Here is a 21,303-nt window from a genome sequence, read left to right as displayed (position 1 = left end):
GTGGCAAGGAGTTGGAAGAGGAAAAGGAGCTTGGAGAGAAAGCGAGCAAGTTTTTATTATTATTTTAAAAAATTACAAGCCAAGAGCAGAGATGACAAAATGGCATAGAGTGAGAAGTACAGATCAGGTGGACATTAAGAGTTCTGGTGGTGTTAAAAGTGACAAGTGGTAAAAATTTTGAGCAGGGGAGGACTGAAGGACTCTCTGGAACTTCTGCCAAGAAAAATCAGCACCAGGATAAATCATTACTAGGATAGAAGGCATAGTTTTGGCAAGCTTAGATAAAACAAAGATGGAATACTCATTTATTTCCAGCTGATGGCTTGAAAGGATGTTGGGAAAATATACTTAGAATAACAGCCCCATAGGTTTTTGAATTGAATATGAATCCTGAACCGATTCCCTAATCTCTGTGTTTCTAGGTGCTTAGAGAAAAGCGTTAGCTGATAATTTATTGTAGGAAAGATACACATCTCACAAGTACTTTTGAAGCAATCCAAAAGCAGCTGGAGCCAAATACACATTCATAATGAATCCAGGAGAAGCTGCCAAGATTACAAGGGTAAGTGTATGTGATTTGACTGTGTTGGACCTTGGGATGAAGACAGTAAGCTGAAAGAGATTTGAAAATCTTGTGTGAAGGCCCTCCTTTTCTTGTTAGGAGTACTTAATTATTCTTGCTACTGAATTCGGAATTCAGATGCTTTGTGGGATTAAATATTGATGAGAGTTCCCTCCTTTTGCGAAGTATGCTGCTGTCAGGTGTAATAAGCTGGAAAGTGTTAGTTTAGGGAATAGGCTTAACCAGTGTACATGTCTGGAAGAAACAGCTTCAAAAGGATTAGTTTTTAGTAGCATCTGTCTCTGCATATTGATTAGCTCCTGCTTAAACACTTTGGCTTGTCTAGCTTTTAAATGAAAGCATGGGACTGAAGCAAGAGGAACTTAGAGTTGGGTACCAGAGGTTGGTAAAAGACCTTTCTCTTCCTGAGACCCTGGAATGCTGCTGCCAATCCTAGAATCACAGAGGTGGAAGGAACCCCAGTGGCCATCTAGCCCAACCATTGCTAATGGAGGTAGCCATCCAGACTCTACCTAATGAGGGAGAGTCCACCCCTTGCTAGGCAGTGTACTCCACTTCTGGGCAGATTGTATACTGTCAAGAAGTTCTTCCTAAGGGTAGACAGTACTGGGCAAAATATAAGACAGTTTTCCATGTGCATATGGACTGCACTGTTTTAGATTTCCAGTGGGATCTCAGATGATCACATGCACATCCTTAATAAAAGTAGTAATAATAGTCCTCCCCACTGGAAACTAGCACATCAGGGCATGGACCCAGGGAGTGGTCTGAATGAACGTGATGCTGCTGCCTTCTTGGATTTCAGACCATCCATTCATATGGTTTCTCTTTAAGCTGGTTTTATATTTTTGGGTTGCTTTTTAGTGTTTTTATCATTGTGATGTTGGTGTTGTAAACTGAACTGGTAGCACAGCTGGTGTAGAGTGGTTTAGAAACTGAATGAATAAATTTCTTAAATGTAACCTTCCTTGAGTTCCATGATGGATGAAAGATGGAATATATAAATCACATTGGTTTCTTGTTGTAGCCTTTCCCAACCTCCAGATGCTTGAAACTATGATCAGCTGCAGCCAGCATGGCCATTGGACTGATGGGAACTGTAGTCCCCAAATAATAATAATAATAATAATAATAATAATAATAATAATAATACTTTATTGTTTATACCCCACCCATCTGGCTGGTTTCCTCAGCCACACTGGGCAGCTTCCAACAAAATATTAAAATCCTTCAGATATTAAAAGCTTCCCTAAACAGGGCTCCTGTCATATTGAACTTGTGGTGACTTGGTAAATTTGATGAGCAGTAGAATCAACACAGGAAAGAAGAAAATACTTCTTCACAGAGCACATAATTAATTTGTGGATAATTAACAGCCCCAGGATGTGTGGATGGCTGCTGATTAGATGGATTTAAAATGGGATTAGACAAGTTTATGGAGAACTGTCAGTGGCTGTAATAATTAAACAGAACCTCTATATTCTAAGGAAGCTTCATCAGAGGCAGTGTATCTTGAAATGTCAGTTGCTACAGAAAAGCAGCTAAGGAAGGCAGTTGCATTCATGCCCAGCTTGAGAGCTTCCGGGAAGATGGGCCTTTGGTCTGATCCCTCAGGAGTCATCCCCCCCCCCATGCAAAGAGCTTCCTTTTTACAAATGTGTGAATAAACATTCAATTATAAGAGCCCACTTCTGCAGTCTGAAGTGATAGAGCCGGGATGGTTGTTTATAACCTTGGTAAGAATTTTACCTGAGTATGAGTGAAGAAGAAGACAATTGTACACAGAGCTTTGTTAGAATACCAATTAGTACTGTTCAAATTGAAAAATATGAGCACCACAAGCAGCTTGTCTTTTGTGTTTATTTTTTTTAAATAATAATTTTTATTAAGTTTACCATTTTAACAATCCAATCAAATCACATTAAATATTCCAAATTATACAAATACATATCATAAAGTCCAAAGATTTTGCCAAATTATAATTTTTTTGTTGGGGGTTCCCATGCTTCAAGTTCAGTGGGGTCCAATCACCTCATATTTCTACTGCTTTAAGTGTCCACTAGTCCCTTCTTCAAATCTTCTTGTTATTATCCTTCTTCTTTCATAGCCTCTGAGTTGTTTCCACAGGTGAGCTGAAATGAGCAATATTATGCTTCTGTGTGAACTTTGTATGACTCCCCCCCCCCTTTTTTTTGCAGCTGGTAAATCTTTTATTTGCAGTGTATCTTCACACGCTGGTATTTATGCTGAATCCATCCAAAAGTCCTTCTCGGGTGGCAGGCGCCATCTTTTCTCAGTTCCGATGAAATAGAATCTAGGCGTTTGCTCATTAATTTTCTCAGACACGTTGCTCCAAACATTAGTCTTTCCAGAGGAGGTTTGCCAAATCGAAATTGAGATATAGATATAATAACAAAGTAAGGGCTCACCTCCCCCTATGACTATTAATCTCTGCAACACAGTCTGTCTCATAATGGCGGATCCCGATTAAATAGTGCGTCACAAGAGAGTCTTTTATCTTCTTTCAAATATTTCGAAAAACAAAGGCTTTAATTAATATTATTATTTCCACACAGTTTATATTTTCTGATCTCACTTGCTATAAGTAGTATAGACGGATCTTCGGGGGGGGGGGGAGTTGTTAGGTAGTATCGTAGCAGGAAAAGAAAAAGTTTTATCCCCCCTTCTTTCTGTCCCGTTTCAACATACCAGCTTAGATGTTATTCTTTGATGTTATCTTTCTTCCAATCCGTCACTCTTGGCATCTCAATGGCTGGCTTAATTAGCAGATAAAATACCCTTTCTTCGCTCGAAGCATGTCCATAAATCTTATATCCAATCTTTTATCTTAAGAAATGGAACTTGGAGCGCTCATATAGACAGCGTTCAGGAGACCCGAGCTCGCTCAAGGGCTTTCCATCCAGTGCCCCCACCCCCTCCTTCTTTTCGAACTCGGGGGTGGTTTGTGGACAGCCGCGGATGAGACTGCATCTTCCCTTCCACCGGGAAGAACCCTGGGAGGCTGATTACTCCCATCTCGGCCTCTTAATTACCTCGTGTGAGCTGGAGAGATGGTATTGTCGGCCTTCCATTGCGCTCCTAGCGGAGCCCCGCTTGTCTTTTGTGTTTAATTATGTCCACCGTTCAATTATGATATATACATAATTCAGGATTTCACAGGTGTTTTGATACTGATGTGTCATACACAACTCCTAGGCAGCAGTGCAAAAAAGGCTTATGCCTGCATCTGGACAGTGGAGACTGGTCCATTAGGGCAAATGGGGCATTGCCCTGCCAACCTCCATCTGCCCTCAGCTAGCTTCCACCTGCCTGCCTTTTTTCTTAAAATCACTCCAGAAGGTGGCTCTGACTGTCAGCCTCTTTGCCCTTCGTCTCAGTGTTCCTCTTGTAGAATTCAGAAGGGAGGAGAATAGAGACAAAACCAGAATTAGTTGGCTCTATCTATCATTGGCTGTAGCTCAACCAGCCTCCTACATTTGACCTATATGACTTCTGCTCTACCAACTTCAGTGGCCACCAACCTCCACTTATTTCGGTCGAGGAAATTGCCGGCTAGCACAACTACTATTTACCTTCTCCACCCCACTCCATTTCCAAAAGAGTAGTCCTGACTGTTGGCTCCCCCCTCTTTAGTCTCAGCATTGCCCCCTGTAGAACTCGGGAAGGAGGAGGATGGAGGGCAAAACTAGAATTTGTTGGCACTGTCATTGGGTCTTGCTGAGCCTATCATTAGCCCTGGTTTCACCTACTTACTGTTGGCTTCCCTGCCTTCTGCTTATCAATCCCAGTGGTCCCCATCTACCACTGTATCTAGATGGGCTTTGTATATCTGTCTAGTCCTATAGGCTTTCTTAACACATTACTTTTTTTTCCTTTTTAATGATTCCTAGGAACAGAATGATTCCATCTATAATATGAGCCATGCCAAACAAATACCAGAGTTGCCACCTTTGCCAGGTTTGGCTGCAGAAGACCCCTCTGAACTGTATCAGGTATGTATACTTCTTATACTGCCCACTGGGTTACATCTATTAAAGCACCATCAGGCACTGCTTATGGGAGATGAGTGGTACTCTGGGAAGGCAGGTTTTTTGTGTTGCGAGTCAGGGTTCCAGATCCTACAGAAGAAATATTCTTAATAAAGCATGGTTTCGTTGTTCTTCATAAAGCACGGCTACAAGTAATTGGTTCCAAATGAAATGTGCTTTATGAGGATGTGCATCAAACAGTTACATTTCACAAGAAATAACAGAATAGTTCTGCATTGTGAATAACGTCGTATGTACATGGATTCAAACAGTTGTGGTGGGAGTGCACTGGAGCCAGAGTAACATCAACCCAGATAGCAGATGAACTACTGGGACTAGGAATGCTTCTTCTAATAAGCATGGTCGAGTCATAGTAAAGAGAGGAAGGGAAGAAGTTTCTCTTGGATGCCTCTTTGCAATGATTTTGTGTGTGCCTGCCTGACTTGTGGGCTAAAGTCTGGGCAAGCATAGACAAGCCATTCCACAGTGGGGCATTGTGATTTTGCTGGCTTCCCTCTGACCTGTCTTACAAACTTTGGCCATAATATATAATAACTGATGTGTATTTGTAGAATCCACTGGCCTAATAATGTGTGAGCTGTACCCAATCTGTGCACTGGGTTTGTCACATGCAGTACTGGGTGCAGAGGAGCTTGGGCAAAATGCATACAGTGGGCACCCTCCTTCCCACTCTCAACATTGCCCTTTCACTGGTCTGTGATACTGGAAGTGTCCAATGGAAGCTAGTCCTGTAGGGCAGATGAGGCACTGCCCCACCAAGCACAATATGTTCTCAGCCAATCCCCACCTGCCACACTAGATTTAAGGCGGCACAGGCGGTTCCCTCCACAGGGTGCTGAACCAAGGGGGCGCAAAATAACAAAAGCAATAATAAACATATATTTATATGGTTACGTACTGAGAAGATCTGAAAAGGAACTGTACCAAAAGGAATTATTGTGAAAATAAGAAATATTTAGGGGGTGTTAAGTATAATTGTTTAACTGTGCATTGAAATGGAAAATAACTCTGTATATGTCTGTATGTGTACTGCTAAAAACATAGCATGGTTTGGAAAGTTCCATTGAGCTAAAACAAAAGCTCTCAGAGAGCTTGACAGGTGCTGATTACCGTAACTGAGAATGTATCTCTGCTAGCTCCCACAAGGTGTTTAAGTTGGATCACATGAGATATTCATGTGTCCATTTTGGGTGTGTGAGTTAGGTGTTTGTTCTGAGGCACTAGAGAAGAAAGGATGTGCAAATGGTTCTCTCTAGGAACACAGCCTCAAGTTAATGGAGACTGTGTTGGAGAGACAAAGCTTTGATTTCAGCTCTGAATGAAGTTATTTCATATTTCTAAGATGTTCTACCTGTGCAGGAATCAGCACATGATATTATGTGATTATCTGGATGTAACATTATTTGTTTCATGTTTGTTTTGAAGCAATTTCTGTTAGTAAAGCTTTTGAACCATATTTTTGGACTGGACAATTTTTATTTCAGTTTTTATTCATTCTATTGCTCCTGAATGTGCAATATTAATAACCACAATAGGGGGCACCAAATTTTGTCCTTGCTCAGGTTGCCATATGACCTAAGTCCGTCCCTATACCTGCCTACCTTTTTATTTACAACTAGTCCAGCGAGTAGCACTGATTGTCAGTCTCATTGTCTCAGTGGTGCTCTTGTACAATTCAGCAGGGAAGATAATAGGGGAAAAACCAGAAATAGTTGGCTTCATCTACCGTTGACTCTAGCTCAAGCAGCCATTTGATATGGCACCCCCTTCCCGACTCTGCCCTACCCTGTCCCAATGGGCACCAGCCTCCACTGTCATTACCTTATATCATTTAAAGAAATTGCTGGCTAGCGCAACAGAATATAAACTGTTATTTTTTCTCCCCATCCCACTCCATTTCAGATGATCCAAAATAGCAGCTTTTACCCTTCTCTGATGCAAAGAGCATCCTGGACTTTGGCAGCTCCCTTTAAAGAGCAGCGTCATTTCCGGAGCCCCAGCAACTCTATTGCCAATAATTACACCCTCACTGCACAGAACTTGAAGATGAAAGATCTGCGTAAGATAGTTTCACCTTTAAAGGCAAGAAAGCCAACTGGGACCACAAGACATTCTCCACGTATCCTATGTGTTTGAAAACAGGCTTGTGTCTCTTGTCAAATGCTTGTTTATCTTCCTGTCTTTTTGTCTGGCAAGCTCTGCATGTGTTGGCCCAGCCTTTGTTCTTCCCTCAAGCTTACAATTATTATTATTATGTATTAAATTTGTATATCACCCTTCATCTGAAGATCTCAGGGTGGTTCACAACAGAAAAATATAAAATGAAAATCCAAAATACATACAAAAACTGATAACCTCCCTCCCACAAACACATTTAAAAACCCATAGAATGTTAATCAGCTGAACACCTGGTTGAAGAGAAACATTTTTGCCTGGTGCCTAATATGTAATGAGGGTGCCAGGCAAGCTTCTCTGCGAAGAGCATTCCACAAACACTGCCGAAGGATGCCTATGCACCATATACTGTATTTAAACCATACCCCCCTCTCAAAGAATTCTGGGAACTGTAGTTTACCCCTCACAGAGCTACAGCTCCCAGCACTCTTAAGCTACTGTTCCCAGGATGATTTGGGGTGGATAATGTGCTTTAAATACACTTTAAATGTATGGTGTGTATGTAGCAAAACTCTACCACAGTAGATGGCATCACTACTCCTGCTTTGAAAAAAAAAAAGTGTGGCCACTGGGCACTGCACTCTGCTGTGTTGCTGTTCCACTACAGCACTGGTGCTAGCAGTGCTTTGCACACCCAGCTATTGGGGTGCCATGAGGGAGAAATCTGTGTCTAAGCATTCCCTTAGCAAAGTGCTCCAATGTGTTTGGGGAACACTGGTGCACTCAGATCCTTCTTACAGGCTTCCCATAAACATCTGGTTGGCCACTATGAGAACAAGATGCTGGACTTGATGGGCCATTGGCCTGATCCAGTGCGGCTCTTCTTATGTTTTCCATGCCCCTTCCCACCTTGCTGAGCCTTCGGCTGTGCGATTTTCTTGGCTTCAGTAGCCAAGCACCTATGACTAAGCAATTTAAGTTTCCCAGAGTGCCCCAATCATTCTGGGAAATTTAAAACTGCAGCTCAGACTTTTCAGTCAGGGAGCCCAGGCTGGTTTATGCCCTGTTATGATCCAGGCAGGTGTCCAAGGGTGCTGGGTACTGATGGGCCTGGGTGGTGTGGTGGGTAACAGAAATAAAAGGGACATCTTCCTTCCCTTACCAATGACTGCTGATATTCTGTGACTCTCTTCTAGCAATTGCAAGGTCTGCAAACATTCTTTGACATGAAAGTAATTTGGAGATTGCTGTCAGCCAAACAGCTTGTTATGCTGGGAGTCGCATGCTTATTTCCCCCATTATTTTAAAAATAAAAACACTAAATGCATCTGCGCTATCTGTCCAGTGAGAGGAAGAAGTGAATGACAGCAAGGGCTACTTGCATTTGATCTGGAAAGTTCCAGTGATTGAGGCTTTTTACCCCTTTCCTCTGTGCCATTTTCTTCACCTAAATTGCGCCACCCCCAGCTGCTATTTCCTAGTGGTGTGGGGAATTGCAGGTATAATAGAAGCTCCTGTGTTTCCCTGCTGAGCAAGTAGTACCTTTCTGTGTGCCGTGAAACCCGCTGACCATCTTTAGCTGCTTTTAGCACACAAACACCTGTCTCATTTTAGTGGATGCTTGTCCATTAGGGTGAATGGGGCACTTCTCCACCAGCCTCAGTCTACTCTCAGCCTCCCCCCCCCCACCTGCCTGCCTTGTTACTTAAAACTGATCTAGGGAATGGCTCTACCTGATATCAGCTCTGACACCACCTACTGGTGGCCTCCTTGCCTTCCACCCTACCAATCCCAAGGGGTACCAGCCTCTACTAGGCTGGTATCAGAACAAGGTTAGGAAGGGGAGCATATGAGTTTGCTTCACTCCCCTATGTGCCTCTTCTGTTATAAACAAACAGACTCACCAGCCTGCTTTAAAAGCAAATGGATAGTCCTGTATTTAATAAACAGACAAGTGCATATTTTGGCTCTGTTTTGTATATTTCCAGTTTGGTTCCCTTTTCCTTATGTACATATGTCTGTTCTGTTCCCCACTAAGCAATTCTTAAAAAGCCACATTAAAATTAGCAGATTAAAATTTTATGTCTTTTGAACTGTTCTAGCATTTGCTGCAATGTAAGTACAAAAGGAAGTACGAAAGCTGGTAACTTCAGTTCAAATCAACACATAAGTTTGGGAGGTGCAGATCAGGTAGAATTTGCAAAGCTCAAGAGTCCCCAAATCTGGCCTAGTCTTTTCCTGTTTTGACTAGTGTTTTTTCCCCCTTGACCAAGTCATACAGCTCCAAAAGAATTTGCTCCCTCTGAGAAGAAGAAAAAACTTTCATCAGGAAATGTTGCTGATGACTATGACAGGTATTGTATAGTTTATAAGCTGTGCATTTATCTGACGGATACTTAGGGACTTGGGTGATAGTTGTTGTTCCATAAGCTTTCAAGCGACTCCTTGCCTTAAGCTACCCTGATGCTTTGCAGGTACAGGGAAAGAGATGATCTTATCACTAGTACTGAATGAAGATTCAGCTGCCAGTGAGCATAGCTGTCAACCATCCCTTTTTTTGTGGGACATTCCTTTATTCCAGCACCGTTTCCCGCTGCTTCCCGCTGTTATCCCAGATTGTTAGATATCCCGTAGACTGTCCCCAAGATAGGTGAGGCTGCTGATCCCTTATTTTCAAATCTGAAAGTTGACAGCTATGCCAGTGAGGGAGGAGAGGCGGATTTAGGAGAGCACAACCGGTTCGGTTGCACTGGGTGCAGAGCCTTAGAGGCACCGCAACTATGATGTAGAATGGAAGGTAAAAAACGGGGGACGGAGGCATGTGCCAAACATTAGCACTGCACAGAGCACTGTTGAAATTTGAGACCCCAAATCCACCACTGAGGAGAGACTGGGGGAGGATCCTCTTTGTTTGGCAGCAAAAAGACTTTGCCGGGCTGACTTCCTGGATTGTTTCTGCCATTCACACTGGGGAAGAGGATCATCAGAACAACTGAGCAGTATGTGTGCATGGTGCTTGCTCCCAGTATACCATGATAAGCCAGAAAACTTGGTGTTCTCATGATGGGTTAACTTGGCTCATGTGTGATGTTCACATATTTCTTCCAGTTCCTTCTCTCACCCAGGTAACACATACCAGAAAGTAGCTCTTTATCTCAGGCAGCTAAGAGCACACAGCAATGAAAAACCGAGGAGCAAGGGAAGAAAATAATTCCAGACTGCATAGACACTGCAACTTTAATGCACATTAAAAGCACATTCTTTCCCTCAGAGAATTCTGGGCACTCCTGTTTACCCCTCAGAGCAACAATTTCCAGCAACCCTTAACCAACTACAGTGCCCCGAATTCTTTGACATCGATAATGTGCTTCAAATGTCCTTTATAGATATAATGGTTCCTCCTAAAGTGCTCAGATCTTGACCAGCCCGCTGGCCGGTCTAACATCTCAGAACAAATCTAACAAATGGGGAGCAAAGGGCTCTCCAAGGGACAGAATAATTCCAGCACAGAGCTAAATGTAGAGTAGAGATTGTGATAGAGGCCTCCCGCACAGCAAAAGATCGGGATTTGTAGCTTGCACAGGGTGGTATTCAACTAAGTTTTCTTAAAGTGGACTCATTAAAATTAATGGGCCAAATGTAGCCATGTTCATTAATTTCAGTGGGTCTGCTCTGAGAAAAATGTAGTTAAATATTACCCATAGACCTTACACAGGGTTGGTTCAGGCCCCATAAGACTACATTTGAAAACAGGGAAAATTCTTCTCCCCTCTACGGTTCCTTATGGGTTCTTTTGTTTGCTAGCTTTTAAATTATTTTCAAGCACACAGATTTATGCACAAAGGCAGCAGCAGATAGCTGCACACATCCATGTTTGGGCACTTGCTTACAATATTATCATTCAGTCTATCAAAGTGTTCACTTTTGAAATACATCAAAGGCTATCATTAAGACTTGCAAGTTCCAAGCAGTAATTATGTCTTCATTACTTGCTGGTTGGTTGTTGCTTAGGTCTAATTGAATCTGGGGAAAGTGGCTCACATCCCGCATATAGTGGCAAGATAATGTTTTATATTTGAGCTGTTTGGGGCCATTTTCCAACTGCTGTCATACGAGACTCTAATGTTGGCTTCTCCATGCTTTTCACAGCCACGCAGCAATTCAGTGTTTCCGTCTTATGTGCTGCAGTGTCCTTCCACTGCCCTTTAATCCAATACCTGTATGATAGGGATAGGGAGCCTCAGGCTTGGGAGCCTTCCTGGACTCTATGGCCCTTGGGACTCCCTCCAGGTCATACCTCCTCCCAGCCACACCCTTTCTTCCCAGGCCACACCCCCTCACTAGCCTTGCTTTGCATGAGTGTTCTTTGCCTTCCTGGAATGCATCCTTGAGCTCAATGTCTCTTTCTGGATGGAGGATAGAGAGGGGTGCATGAGTCTGTAAGGATACTTGCCAACTTATATTTCTTGTTCCATCCACTTTTGCCTCTATTCTCACCCACCACTGGCATGGGCCCCCCAGAACATGCACAGAAGGGAATGTGGCCCTTGTGCTGTGAAATTCTCCTTGCCCATGACCATGGCTGATTAATATTCTTCAGTCTTTTAAATGTGTTTGTAGAAGGGGAGGAAGTTATTGTTTGGTTGTTTTTGTTTTAACTATTTATTTGTGTCTTTTGGTCTTTTGATGAAGGGCAGTTTATTATTATTATTATTATTAGTAGTAGTAGTAGTAGTACTGGCTATCTAGAATTTCAAACAGAATTTTCCCCCAGCCATACAGTTAACCTGATATCCTTTGTGGATAGGTGGAAGACATAACTCATTATCTCTTTAACTGTTCCTTAGATAGAGATGCAAGAGGTCACCTCTATGCACTGACCGCAAAAAAAATAAGGGAAAATGAGTTAGATAAAATTGCTGTACATTGTTGTGGTGATTTGGTGGTTTAATCTGAAATCAAGCTGGATTTGAGTTTGTTGGTGTCTCTGGTAACTTCTCTCTCCTACATTATCCAATAAAAAATTGGATTTTTAAAAGAAAAAAAATACTAGAATTGGAGCTGTCAGAGGTGCACAATGGAAATTGTGTTTTAATGCTCAGGAACTTGGCAAAGCCCTTTTTAATTTTATGGATGTTTGTTCTGTATTATATTATTCATACTGCCTTTGGCTAGAACAATAAACTTATAAACTTGAGAACAATGGTATCCTTTGCATTCAGAACATGTACTCTGTCACTATTCTATGACTTTGAATATCCAAATTCCAAACCCCCTTAATCCTTTAACCATTTAATATTTTAGTTTGCCTGGTTGTAAATCTTAATTTCAGTTTTTATAGGAGTTCCTTTTTTCCATTAAATAAAATAATGTGAGCAGTAAGGAAAGCTTAAATACATCTCCCCACCCCTCTCATTTTCCTGATGTATTATGTTACTTTTTTATTACATTTTGCACAAAAGTTGTGCAACATAAGAGTTTCTGTTGAGTTAATTTTGCTGATAGAGTCTATGTAGAAAAGCTCTGTATATGCCAACTTGAGATTAAATAAATAACATACAAGTATTTCTATCTATTTATAATTTGTTCTAGCTGAATTTGTTTCCCTAATGATATGCTTTTGGTCATCAGCCTGTGGTGTCCTCCAGATGTTTTGGACTACAACTTCTATCATCCCTGAGTATTGGCCAAACTAGCTGGGGCTGATGAGAGTAGTAGTTCAAAGCACCTGGAGGGCACAAGGCTGGGGGAGGCCAGGCTAAGGGGACTAGAAGAAAGCTTGAGACATATTGAACATTTGGGGATGCTAAATGTATAGTAGGGATTGGTGTTGCCCAAAATGTCATTTCTGGTTACTTAGCCAACTCAGCTTGCGGCTTTTAATTCCAGGGTGATGGCAATAGAGGAAGCACACAGTTTTGATTTGCTACTGACACCGGATAGGCAGAAATCTGAAACAGGAGTTATCTGTTATTCTGACAACCAGCCTCTAACTCCAGAAGAGCAGCTTGTTGTGATGCTCAGGCATGAGGAGGAAATAAGTAAAGGAAAAACTCTACCCACAGAGAGTGATCTGCAGGTAAGTGAGCTGTTTCCTGAAACACAGGGAAACACAGGTCCCCTCCAGATGACTAGTTTATCCAGAATTCATCCTGCTTTTATCTGCAGCTTTTTATTTACAGTGGTACCTTGGGTTACATATGCTTCAGGTTACATACACTTCAGGTTACAGACTCCACTAACCCAGAAATAGTACCTCGGATTAAGAACTTTGCTTCAGGATAAGAACAGAAATCGTGCTCCAGTGGCACGGCGGCAGCGGGAGGCCCCATTAGCTAAAGTGATGCTTCAGGTTAAGAACAGTTTCAGGTTAAGAACGGACCTCCGGAACGAATTAAGTACTTAACCCGAGGTACCACTGTACTTCCTTCTTTGAAGCAAAATGAACCAATGTGAACCTGAACAGGAACTAAACCTGAATTAAAACTCTGCAGGTTTCTGGTTATAACAGAAGATTGGGGGCAATATGGTAAGCAAACAGTAGGCAGGAGATTCTCAGGGCTGAGATGTTGGGCAGTCATCAGATTGGGACAGGAGCCAAGCCAGGAGTTAGAGTGAAGCAGAAGAAAGACACCAGGAATATCTACCGTTGCCCAGGGAAAGTTTCATGCCAAACAAAAAGCCTTTTCAGCCTCTCTGGTCAGAGAGAGCCAGAAGCCAGCCTAAGTGATGTGCAGGTGTGCAGAACCTTTGGCCCTCCAGATGTTGCTGATCCTATTTTCCCTGTTATACTCAATGCAATAAATCTGTACATATATATGTATTTACTTTCTAGCGATACTGTTACTACATCCATAAAGGCATCCGGAAAGATATGCTGGCACCTCAGAACAAAGAAGTGATGGATAGCATTTTAAAGCATATCCCAAGTCATTTTCTCGCCAACCCAATGCTGGAGACGTTACTGAAAGAATTAACCGAAGAGATTCAGAATGATTATCATATTTGGCTCATGAAAGACATTGGTAAGAGAAAAGTGTGGTTTGGCATGGGCAGTGATTCTTGAATTTTTATTGTCACAAGGTCTGCAAGCTGAAAACCGGAATTCTGCAACCTGGTTTCTAGGACTGGTCCTGTCTTTAGGTAGATTGTGGAAGCTGCCTAGGTGGCACTTTTTGGGTGTGAGTATAAAATAACAAACTGTAATCACATTTGATTTATTAGACACAGAGTCTCTAGCATAATCAGAACTACAGTTCTCAGCACCTTTAAAAACTACAGTTCCTAGGATTCTTTGTACGGCCTAGTGTGCCTTCTGCACGTGCTGCATACACTTAACCATTGCTTCCAAACTGCATCCAAACGGAGTTTCCTTCTTCTTCCCATGCTTTGTGTGGTTTTACCCTAGTTGATTACATCTTGATGGATCCAGAGGAGAGGAAAAGACTCTTTATATACAACATTCCATTGCCTTTTCCTCGAAGAGTGATTCGTGCACCAGTTCCATGGCACACAATCTACCAAGAAGTGAGAAGCTGGAATGAAGGTCACCTCTTCACAGTGAATCCTATGATGCTTACTTTGCAAAACCTCTGGTTCTCAGAGTAAGTCACCTGGCTTATCAAGATCCCCTAACTTCTTTTTGAGTAATAGGTTTCTATTTGCTTTCTATGCAAACTCTTAACTGGCCATAGATTGATGAGATTGTGTGGAGTACAGTATCTTCTTGCTCACAATCACCTTATATTACTGAACAATATTGGCTACGGAGCCAACTGCCCTTCCCTCAGCTGTGAGTATAGATCAGTCCAGAAATATTTCTGGTGGCTTACAGGAGCAATCCCAGAGGACCCCTTGTGCTGTATACAGTAGGAAATTGCATTCAGTGCTATGCTGGTTCCAGTACAAGGGCTGTTGCTCAATGGCAGAGCATCTGTTTTGCATGAAGTAGGTATCCCAGGTTCAATTCCAACATTTCCAGGTATGGCTGGGAGACACACCTGCCTGAAACCCTGGAGAGCTGCTTGCAGCCATAGTAGATAATACTGATTTTGATGGACCAGTGGTCTGAGTTAGCATCAGGCAGCTTTCAGTGTCCCTAAAGGAGGGACTGTAGATCATTAGCAGAGCAACTGTCTTGCTTGAAGAAGGTCCCAGGTAGGGCTGGAGAGCTGCCCCCAGTCAATGTAGACAGTACTGAGCTAAACAGACCAGTGAACTGACTTGTTATAAGGTAGCTTCCTATGTTCCGTAGACCGGGCAGGTATGATTGCATTTAATCCTTATTCTACATCATTATGTCAAGTTCATCACAGCCATGCATTTTTTTCCCTTCCCTCCCTTAGGTTTTGTAACCTGAGGTTTGTTCGTACCCAGGAAATCCTCGAGGGTGATTTGCCACTACTGCCCAGCGAGTTTGAAGACTTGGTCCGAAAACATTGTCAAGAAGCTCATGATATTCTTGAGAACAGGTCAGAGTGCTTTTGGAAAACCTATGACTTTCTAGCTGGTGTTGCACTACAGCTCCCAAAATCCCTGATGGTTGACCATGCTGGCTAGGGGCTGATAGGAGTTGGAGTCCAGCAACAGCTGGAGAGCCAGAAGTTCCCCACTTCTGCTTTATATGAATGATGATTATGCCATTGCTTTATTCATAGAAATGACCCAAAGCAACCTACCGTTAGAAAGATAAAAGTAACTTCTGTTGTTCCGCCCACATTTTCTTAAGTTCACAGAGATGTGTGTGAACAGAATAACTGTGTGATGTTCTAAAACCTCGCTTTTAAAGCCATTCATTTCTGTCTTTGGTCATAGTAAATCCTGCAGGAGTCCACCACATTTCAGAGGCTTTAGAGAAAATGCCCTGAGCAGCATGAATTAATGCTACTGGCAATCAAGCAAGGGTGGGGAACTTTTTTTGGCTTGACAGACCCAATCGTTCTTCCCACCCCACACAGTGTTTGCAAAGTGCATCGTGCATCACTTCTCAAGTGCCCAACAACCAGCTGCTCATTGGGCACTTGGCCAGTGCTCTGCAAGGGGATTTTCCAAGCCCCTTTGGGCCAAGCTCTGTCTTTACCTGACCATCTGACATCAGGGTTAGGGCATGTGGGCGTGACTTGCCCGAGTCGTGGGCCAAATGGAGGAGCTTGGTGGGGAAAGAAGCATCCACCAAGCTTGTGCCCTCCAAATATTTTGGACTATGTCTCCCATCAGCTGCAGTCCAAAACATATGGAGGGCACCAGGTTGGTGAAGGCTGTTTTACAACTCATCGTTTTAAAACAATCTTGACATATGCTGATAGGATAACTTACACATTACAGGTGGATTCCAACATGTGCAGAACTGTTCATTGAACAGAAGCAAAACTGGCTGCATTTTGCTCCCCAGAATGACTTTGACTCTTCTCAACTGATAGAAGAATATTTTGCTTCGGTAGCCGTCCTCATGTCTTTACAGCTACGGGAGATGGTCATTAATTCATTAGCGGATCTCCTTTCCTTCTTTAGGATACATAAGGTATGCAGGGTTGACTGTGTCACCTGGACTTTCAGTGCTTTGTAGACATTCATACAGCTTGATCTCATATTATGCATTTATTGTAGTTGTACAGTCATACCTTGGAAGTCGAACAGAATCCGTTCTGGAAGTCTGTTTGACTTCCAAAACATTCGGAAACCAAAGCACGGCTTCTGATTGGCTGTAGGAAGCTCCTGCAGCCAATTGGAAGCTGTGGAAACTGTGCCAGAATTTCAGCTTCCGGAAATCATTCAAAAAGCGGAACATTCACTGCCGGGGTTCAATTGTTTGGGAGCTGATTTGTTCGCGAGTCAAGGCGTTTGAGATCCAAGGTACGACTGTATTGCATTATAAGATTTTAAAATAAACTGACAACTCATAAACATCAAATTGCTGTACAATAAAATAGCTGGAATATCATACAACTAAAAAACCATAAAATGGAGAAGAAGTGACCAACACTGAATCAAATTAATTCTCTAAAAATACTTGGTGAAAACAAAAGCATTTTCAGCAGGTGATGAAATAACAGAATGATTAAAAAAGAGCAAATGCTGTTATTCCATCAGATGGTAGTCAAGGTGTCATAACGAAGTATCAACTGGAAACATAGATGAGAGATAAAAAGTATAGAAGACCTCAAGTAAAAGTCCATCCCCAGAAATCCCTCACCTCCAGTCAAATGAAACCCTGATTAAAAACAACAAATTAAATTTAAACCCTAATTAAATGTATGTTTGGGAGAGGGGATAGGGAAGAAGATAATACACCTCCTTCTCCCCCAGCCAGCCACACAGCAGAGAGCAGTACTGAACCCTCCACACACCAGCTGGTGAGCTGAGAGTTTAGTTCTGCTCAATTGGGCTGTGTGCATGTTCCCCTGTTTGGAACAGGTTGGTTAAACCAAATTTCAGTACAGGGCTGTTTGAAAGCCCTCTTGCAAAGAGCCTCAGGTTGCTCTCAGTAGAGGCTTCCTGCCTTTCCTTCTAACCTTGCCTCCCCACCCCCCATCACCTATATTGACAGCCCTGGATTGGCTGGTCTGGTTCTGTTTGGATTGACCCAATTTGCTTCAAGTTTTAGGCTTCGCCAGACTCCATTGGACAGCCCTAGTATTTTCGTTCTATTGCTGTTGGATGAATAATAATATACAATCCTGCCAAATTTGGTTAACTTTCGTCTAGTTTGGAAAGGTTCAGTCCTCCATCTTGATTCATAATGGCATCTGATGGTATCCAAATATACCCTTCTCTGGAAGGATGGGTTTTCATATTGGGTGATAATATCTTCAGAGGTGTCTGCATGCATAGGGAACAGATGGACAGGCAGGCAGGCAGACAGACAGACAGACAGAAAGACAGACAAGTTTCCAAATATATAGCAGAAGAAGATTCCCTAGATGTAACATGCTTTCATTCTCTGTCTTGAGGATGGAAATGACTTTGGAGAAACTTATCATGAAATGCAATTCTTCATACCACAAATGTTGGTCATCAAACTGGAAGTGCAGGAGCCTGATATTATATTTGAGCCAGATGTGGAAGCTTGTTGGGATTTACTGTATCACTGCTTCATGGAGGTTCTGAAAAATTCTGAGGGTCTTCCAAAGGTATGTAAAAGTAAAATTAAGATCAAAATCATGTCCATGTTTGCTCAGAAGTAAGCTATATTATGTTCAGTAGGACTTTCTCCCAGGTAAAGGTATGGTACATAGGATTACAGACTTCAGCTGCAATTTTATGCAAATCCTTATTGAAAACAGTGGCGTAGGTGCATGTAATGCTAAGCCATGCTTTAATTTGACCATTTGAAATTTGGCCCAGCACCTTAGCCATGGTTTTTTTATTCATGAACAAACCACGCTCATAAGCCATGGTTGGTTAATGTTTACTATAGCTCAGTACAATAGTTTACTACAGCTAAGCATTATGTGTGAAACACAGGCTTTGGGGAACTGACTGCTATTAATGAAAGGCCGGGTGCTGTGCTGCTTTTATTGTAATTATTTGTATGTTTTAAACAGTTTTTATATATGTATACTGTTTTAATTCTACCAGTTTGTTTTTAAATGATGGTTTTTTTCTATGTTTTTAGCAATTCTTGTTTTTATCTGTAAGTCACCTTGAGTCCCATCAGAGAAAACGGCTGGGTATAACTAAATATATAACAACAACAACTGTATCTTAGTTTCTAGAATGTTTTCATATGATTGTGCTATTGTTTAATCATTTACAATAGCGTATCAAATGAATTCTAGGATATTATAGAAGCCAAAAAATCTATACTGTAATTCCCCAAATTTTAGGCAGGGTAAAATAGCTCACTTTTAAAAACCAACAGCAAATAGCAACCTGTAAGTCAAGAAACAAACATTTTCTCTATGATGCATTCATACAATGTTTATCCCTTTCTGCTCACTATGGTTCCTGCTTCCTCTTTCTAGGTACAAGTTAAACTATTCCCAGAATTAAAAGGGGATGACCTAATTCTTCGTACTGTCCAAGCAGATGAATCATTGGTTTCAGAATATGTGAACAAAACTGCTGAGATATTTAATCACAATCTTGTTGGTCCGCGAAAGTAAGCATATGCTGGTAGTTTTCTCGATCAAATAATTGAAAACCTGCTCCTTGACTTTGGGAACCCAAATCTAGCCTAAATATCTTAAGAAGCATCCAAATGCATATTGAGCAGGGAAAAACCTGAAAAACTTTCCAAAATGTATAGTAGCTTTCTCAGACATTATCTTCTTTCTTTTTTTGTCTCAACAATGGAAATGACCTGGGAGAAAATTATCATGAAATATAGTTATTCATACTGCAAATACTGGTCTGAAGGCACAGGAGGTCACCATTTTGCTGAAGCAAATCAGATCTGGGTCTGGTCAGTGCCTGAATGTGTGACTGCCTGGGAACGACATTTATGCCACTTTGAATTCCATGATGGCATAAAAGTACATTAAAAAACATATATTCATTACCATTGATCCTGTTCTGGAGAATTTATGTTTCTTTTATCTTTCCCCCCCTTGTGTTTAAGATACTTAAGCGTGTACGAGAAGTACAGCGATCTCTTGAATAACAATGCAGAAAATGACGTGACTGAGTTTTTAAGCAAAAGACATGATCTGGATGATTTTGTGGAGGTAATGACTTATAGCATAACTAAAAGCTAAATTACAAATGTAAGCCAGTGCAATCTCTTTATCCTGGAGAGCTTTTCATTTGAAGGGCATGACTCTGCAAGGGGGTCAACCTGCACTTCTGGATCAGCACTTTCAAGCAAGATCAGGAGTGCAGAAAGCCAGGCCTGTGGGGAAAGGCACAACCTTGCTTATGGCTTTTGAGCACAAGCAACACCATTGTGTTTCTTTGCAATGGACTGAATGAGTGTATTAAAGGACCTGAGAAAGGTATCTATGAGATGCATAGATAGTGCAATAGACACTTGATGCCCTTGTGTTGGAGAGGATGTCCCATTTTAGAGACAAATCAACACATGCAGTGGGAGTATCCTGCACAAACACTATGCAATAAAATGAAATATCAAATTTCCCCTCATTTCTCTCCCCCCTCTCTCTCCTCTCTCCTTTTCCCCAACCACATAATGCATATGATAACAGTGTCTCACACTGAATGTAAATGAATTGTGAAAAAAACACTATAAATTGAAAGTGAAGACACCGTATGTACTTTGTTTGTTTGTTACACAAGAAAGTCATTAATAAAAACTAATTGAAAGAATGAAAGAAAGAAAGAAAAAGAAAGAAAGAAAGAAAGAAACACCTTTGTAGACTGCTCTTTTCTCTTTTTCAACATGTCCGAAATAGCCTAAGATAATGTGATTGTTGTTACTGTTGTTGTCGCCACCATATAACCATGGCAATATCATCCATGTGTAGAAGATTGATGGTTTGACGAAACTGAAAAAAGAAATTGCGTCTCTGCACGTCACAGTCCCTCTGGCCTTGTTCTGCCTTGACGCATTAAAGCTGAATGAGGATCTTTGCTGTCGGACTCAGAAGCTGAAAGACAGGCTGATTGAGTTCCAAGTGGAAGAAAACAGGGAGGTAAACCAGAGGTATGTGCAAATAAATGGGACATGACCATGATGGGAGGGGGGGATCTATTCATTTTAGTTTCTCTCTCCCCCCCCCCCCGCCACTTTTAAGTTCAGTTCTTCACATTGCCACAACAGATTGTGGATCCTTTTTATATTATTAAAGAAGTCCTTATGATAATGAACCAGCATTTTAGAACAGATTTCTCTCAATATACAGATTTTAATGCAACTCTTTCTCTCTCCCTCTTCTGCAAGAAATTCTGGCTGATGTAACACAGTTTTGTATGTCACTTTGCCTAACACATTTGTTTGTTTATGCAAATATTTATATACCACTATATCGTAAAAAATCATTCATTGTGATAGATGTTTAACAACATGTCCCTCTTCTGTTTCCATCTGTAGCATTTGCAACCAGTACAGCATAATTGCAGACAAAGTCAGTGATGTGCCTATGACCACTGAGGAGCTGGTTGATACCACGGCCTATTTGAAAAAATCCAGTGACGTCACTGTCTTTAAGTTGCGTCGTGAAATCAGGGAAGCTATTTACAGACTGGAATTCCTGATGGACTACGCTGATCTTCCTTGTACGTTTTTGAAAAGGAAAATACAACAAAGAAAGAATCCAAGCTAAGGGCTGGTCTTAGGACTGTCACCCAGCTAAACAAATCTTAGTTGATTAATTGCATGAGCTTTAATTGATCCTTTATTTGTTTTTAAGTGATACATACACCTATGAACACGAGAAAGGAGGATGCCTATTCTAATAGGGTGCTTTCAATCTGCCATTTTAATGAGAGCCAGTGTGGTGTAATGTAGTGTTGGTCTAGGACCTGGAAGACCAGAGTTCAATTTTCCACTTCAGCCAGGAAGTTTACTGGGTGACCTTGGGCCAGTACCTCACAATGCTCTTGTTGGCATTAATTGAGGAGGGGGATAATCATGTACGC

At 41.7% G+C, this 21,303-nt stretch overlaps 1 protein-coding gene across 9 annotated transcripts in view; it reads left to right on the top strand.

The window, feature by feature from the left end:
- Positions 1–21,303, top strand: part of DNAH3 (dynein axonemal heavy chain 3) — an 85,773-nt gene that overhangs the window by 2,262 nt on the left and 62,208 nt on the right. For 7 of the 9 annotated variants that reach the window (XM_083413258.1, XM_083413260.1, XM_083413261.1 and 4 more), the window contains exons 2-15: positions 423–562; positions 4,495–4,596; positions 6,556–6,772; positions 9,050–9,122; positions 12,658–12,847; positions 13,604–13,793; positions 14,177–14,372; positions 15,114–15,239; positions 16,093–16,288; positions 17,718–17,897; positions 18,732–18,868; positions 19,328–19,433; positions 20,190–20,368; positions 20,756–20,940. In XM_083413258.1, the coding sequence (XP_083269384.1) occupies positions 530–562; positions 4,495–4,596; positions 6,556–6,772; positions 9,050–9,122; positions 12,658–12,847; positions 13,604–13,793; positions 14,177–14,372; positions 15,114–15,239; positions 16,093–16,288; positions 17,718–17,897; positions 18,732–18,868; positions 19,328–19,433; positions 20,190–20,368; positions 20,756–20,940 (2,110 nt within the window). In that variant the 5' untranslated portion in view covers positions 423–529. The remainder of the gene's footprint in view (positions 1–422; positions 563–4,494; positions 4,597–6,555; positions 6,773–9,049; positions 9,123–12,657; positions 12,848–13,603; positions 13,794–14,176; positions 14,373–15,113; positions 15,240–16,092; positions 16,289–17,717; positions 17,898–18,731; positions 18,869–19,327; positions 19,434–20,189; positions 20,369–20,755; positions 20,941–21,303) is intronic. The other 2 variants (XM_083413265.1, XM_083413262.1) reach the window with 1 other exon arrangement.

Source organism: Podarcis tiliguerta (assembly GCF_965153285.1).
Source record: "Podarcis tiliguerta genome assembly, chromosome: 14".
NCBI classification, from domain to species: domain Eukaryota; kingdom Metazoa; phylum Chordata; class Lepidosauria; order Squamata; family Lacertidae; genus Podarcis; species Podarcis tiliguerta.
The sequence above is the reverse complement of the archived record's forward strand: the minus strand, read 5'-3'. Positions and strand labels throughout refer to the sequence as shown.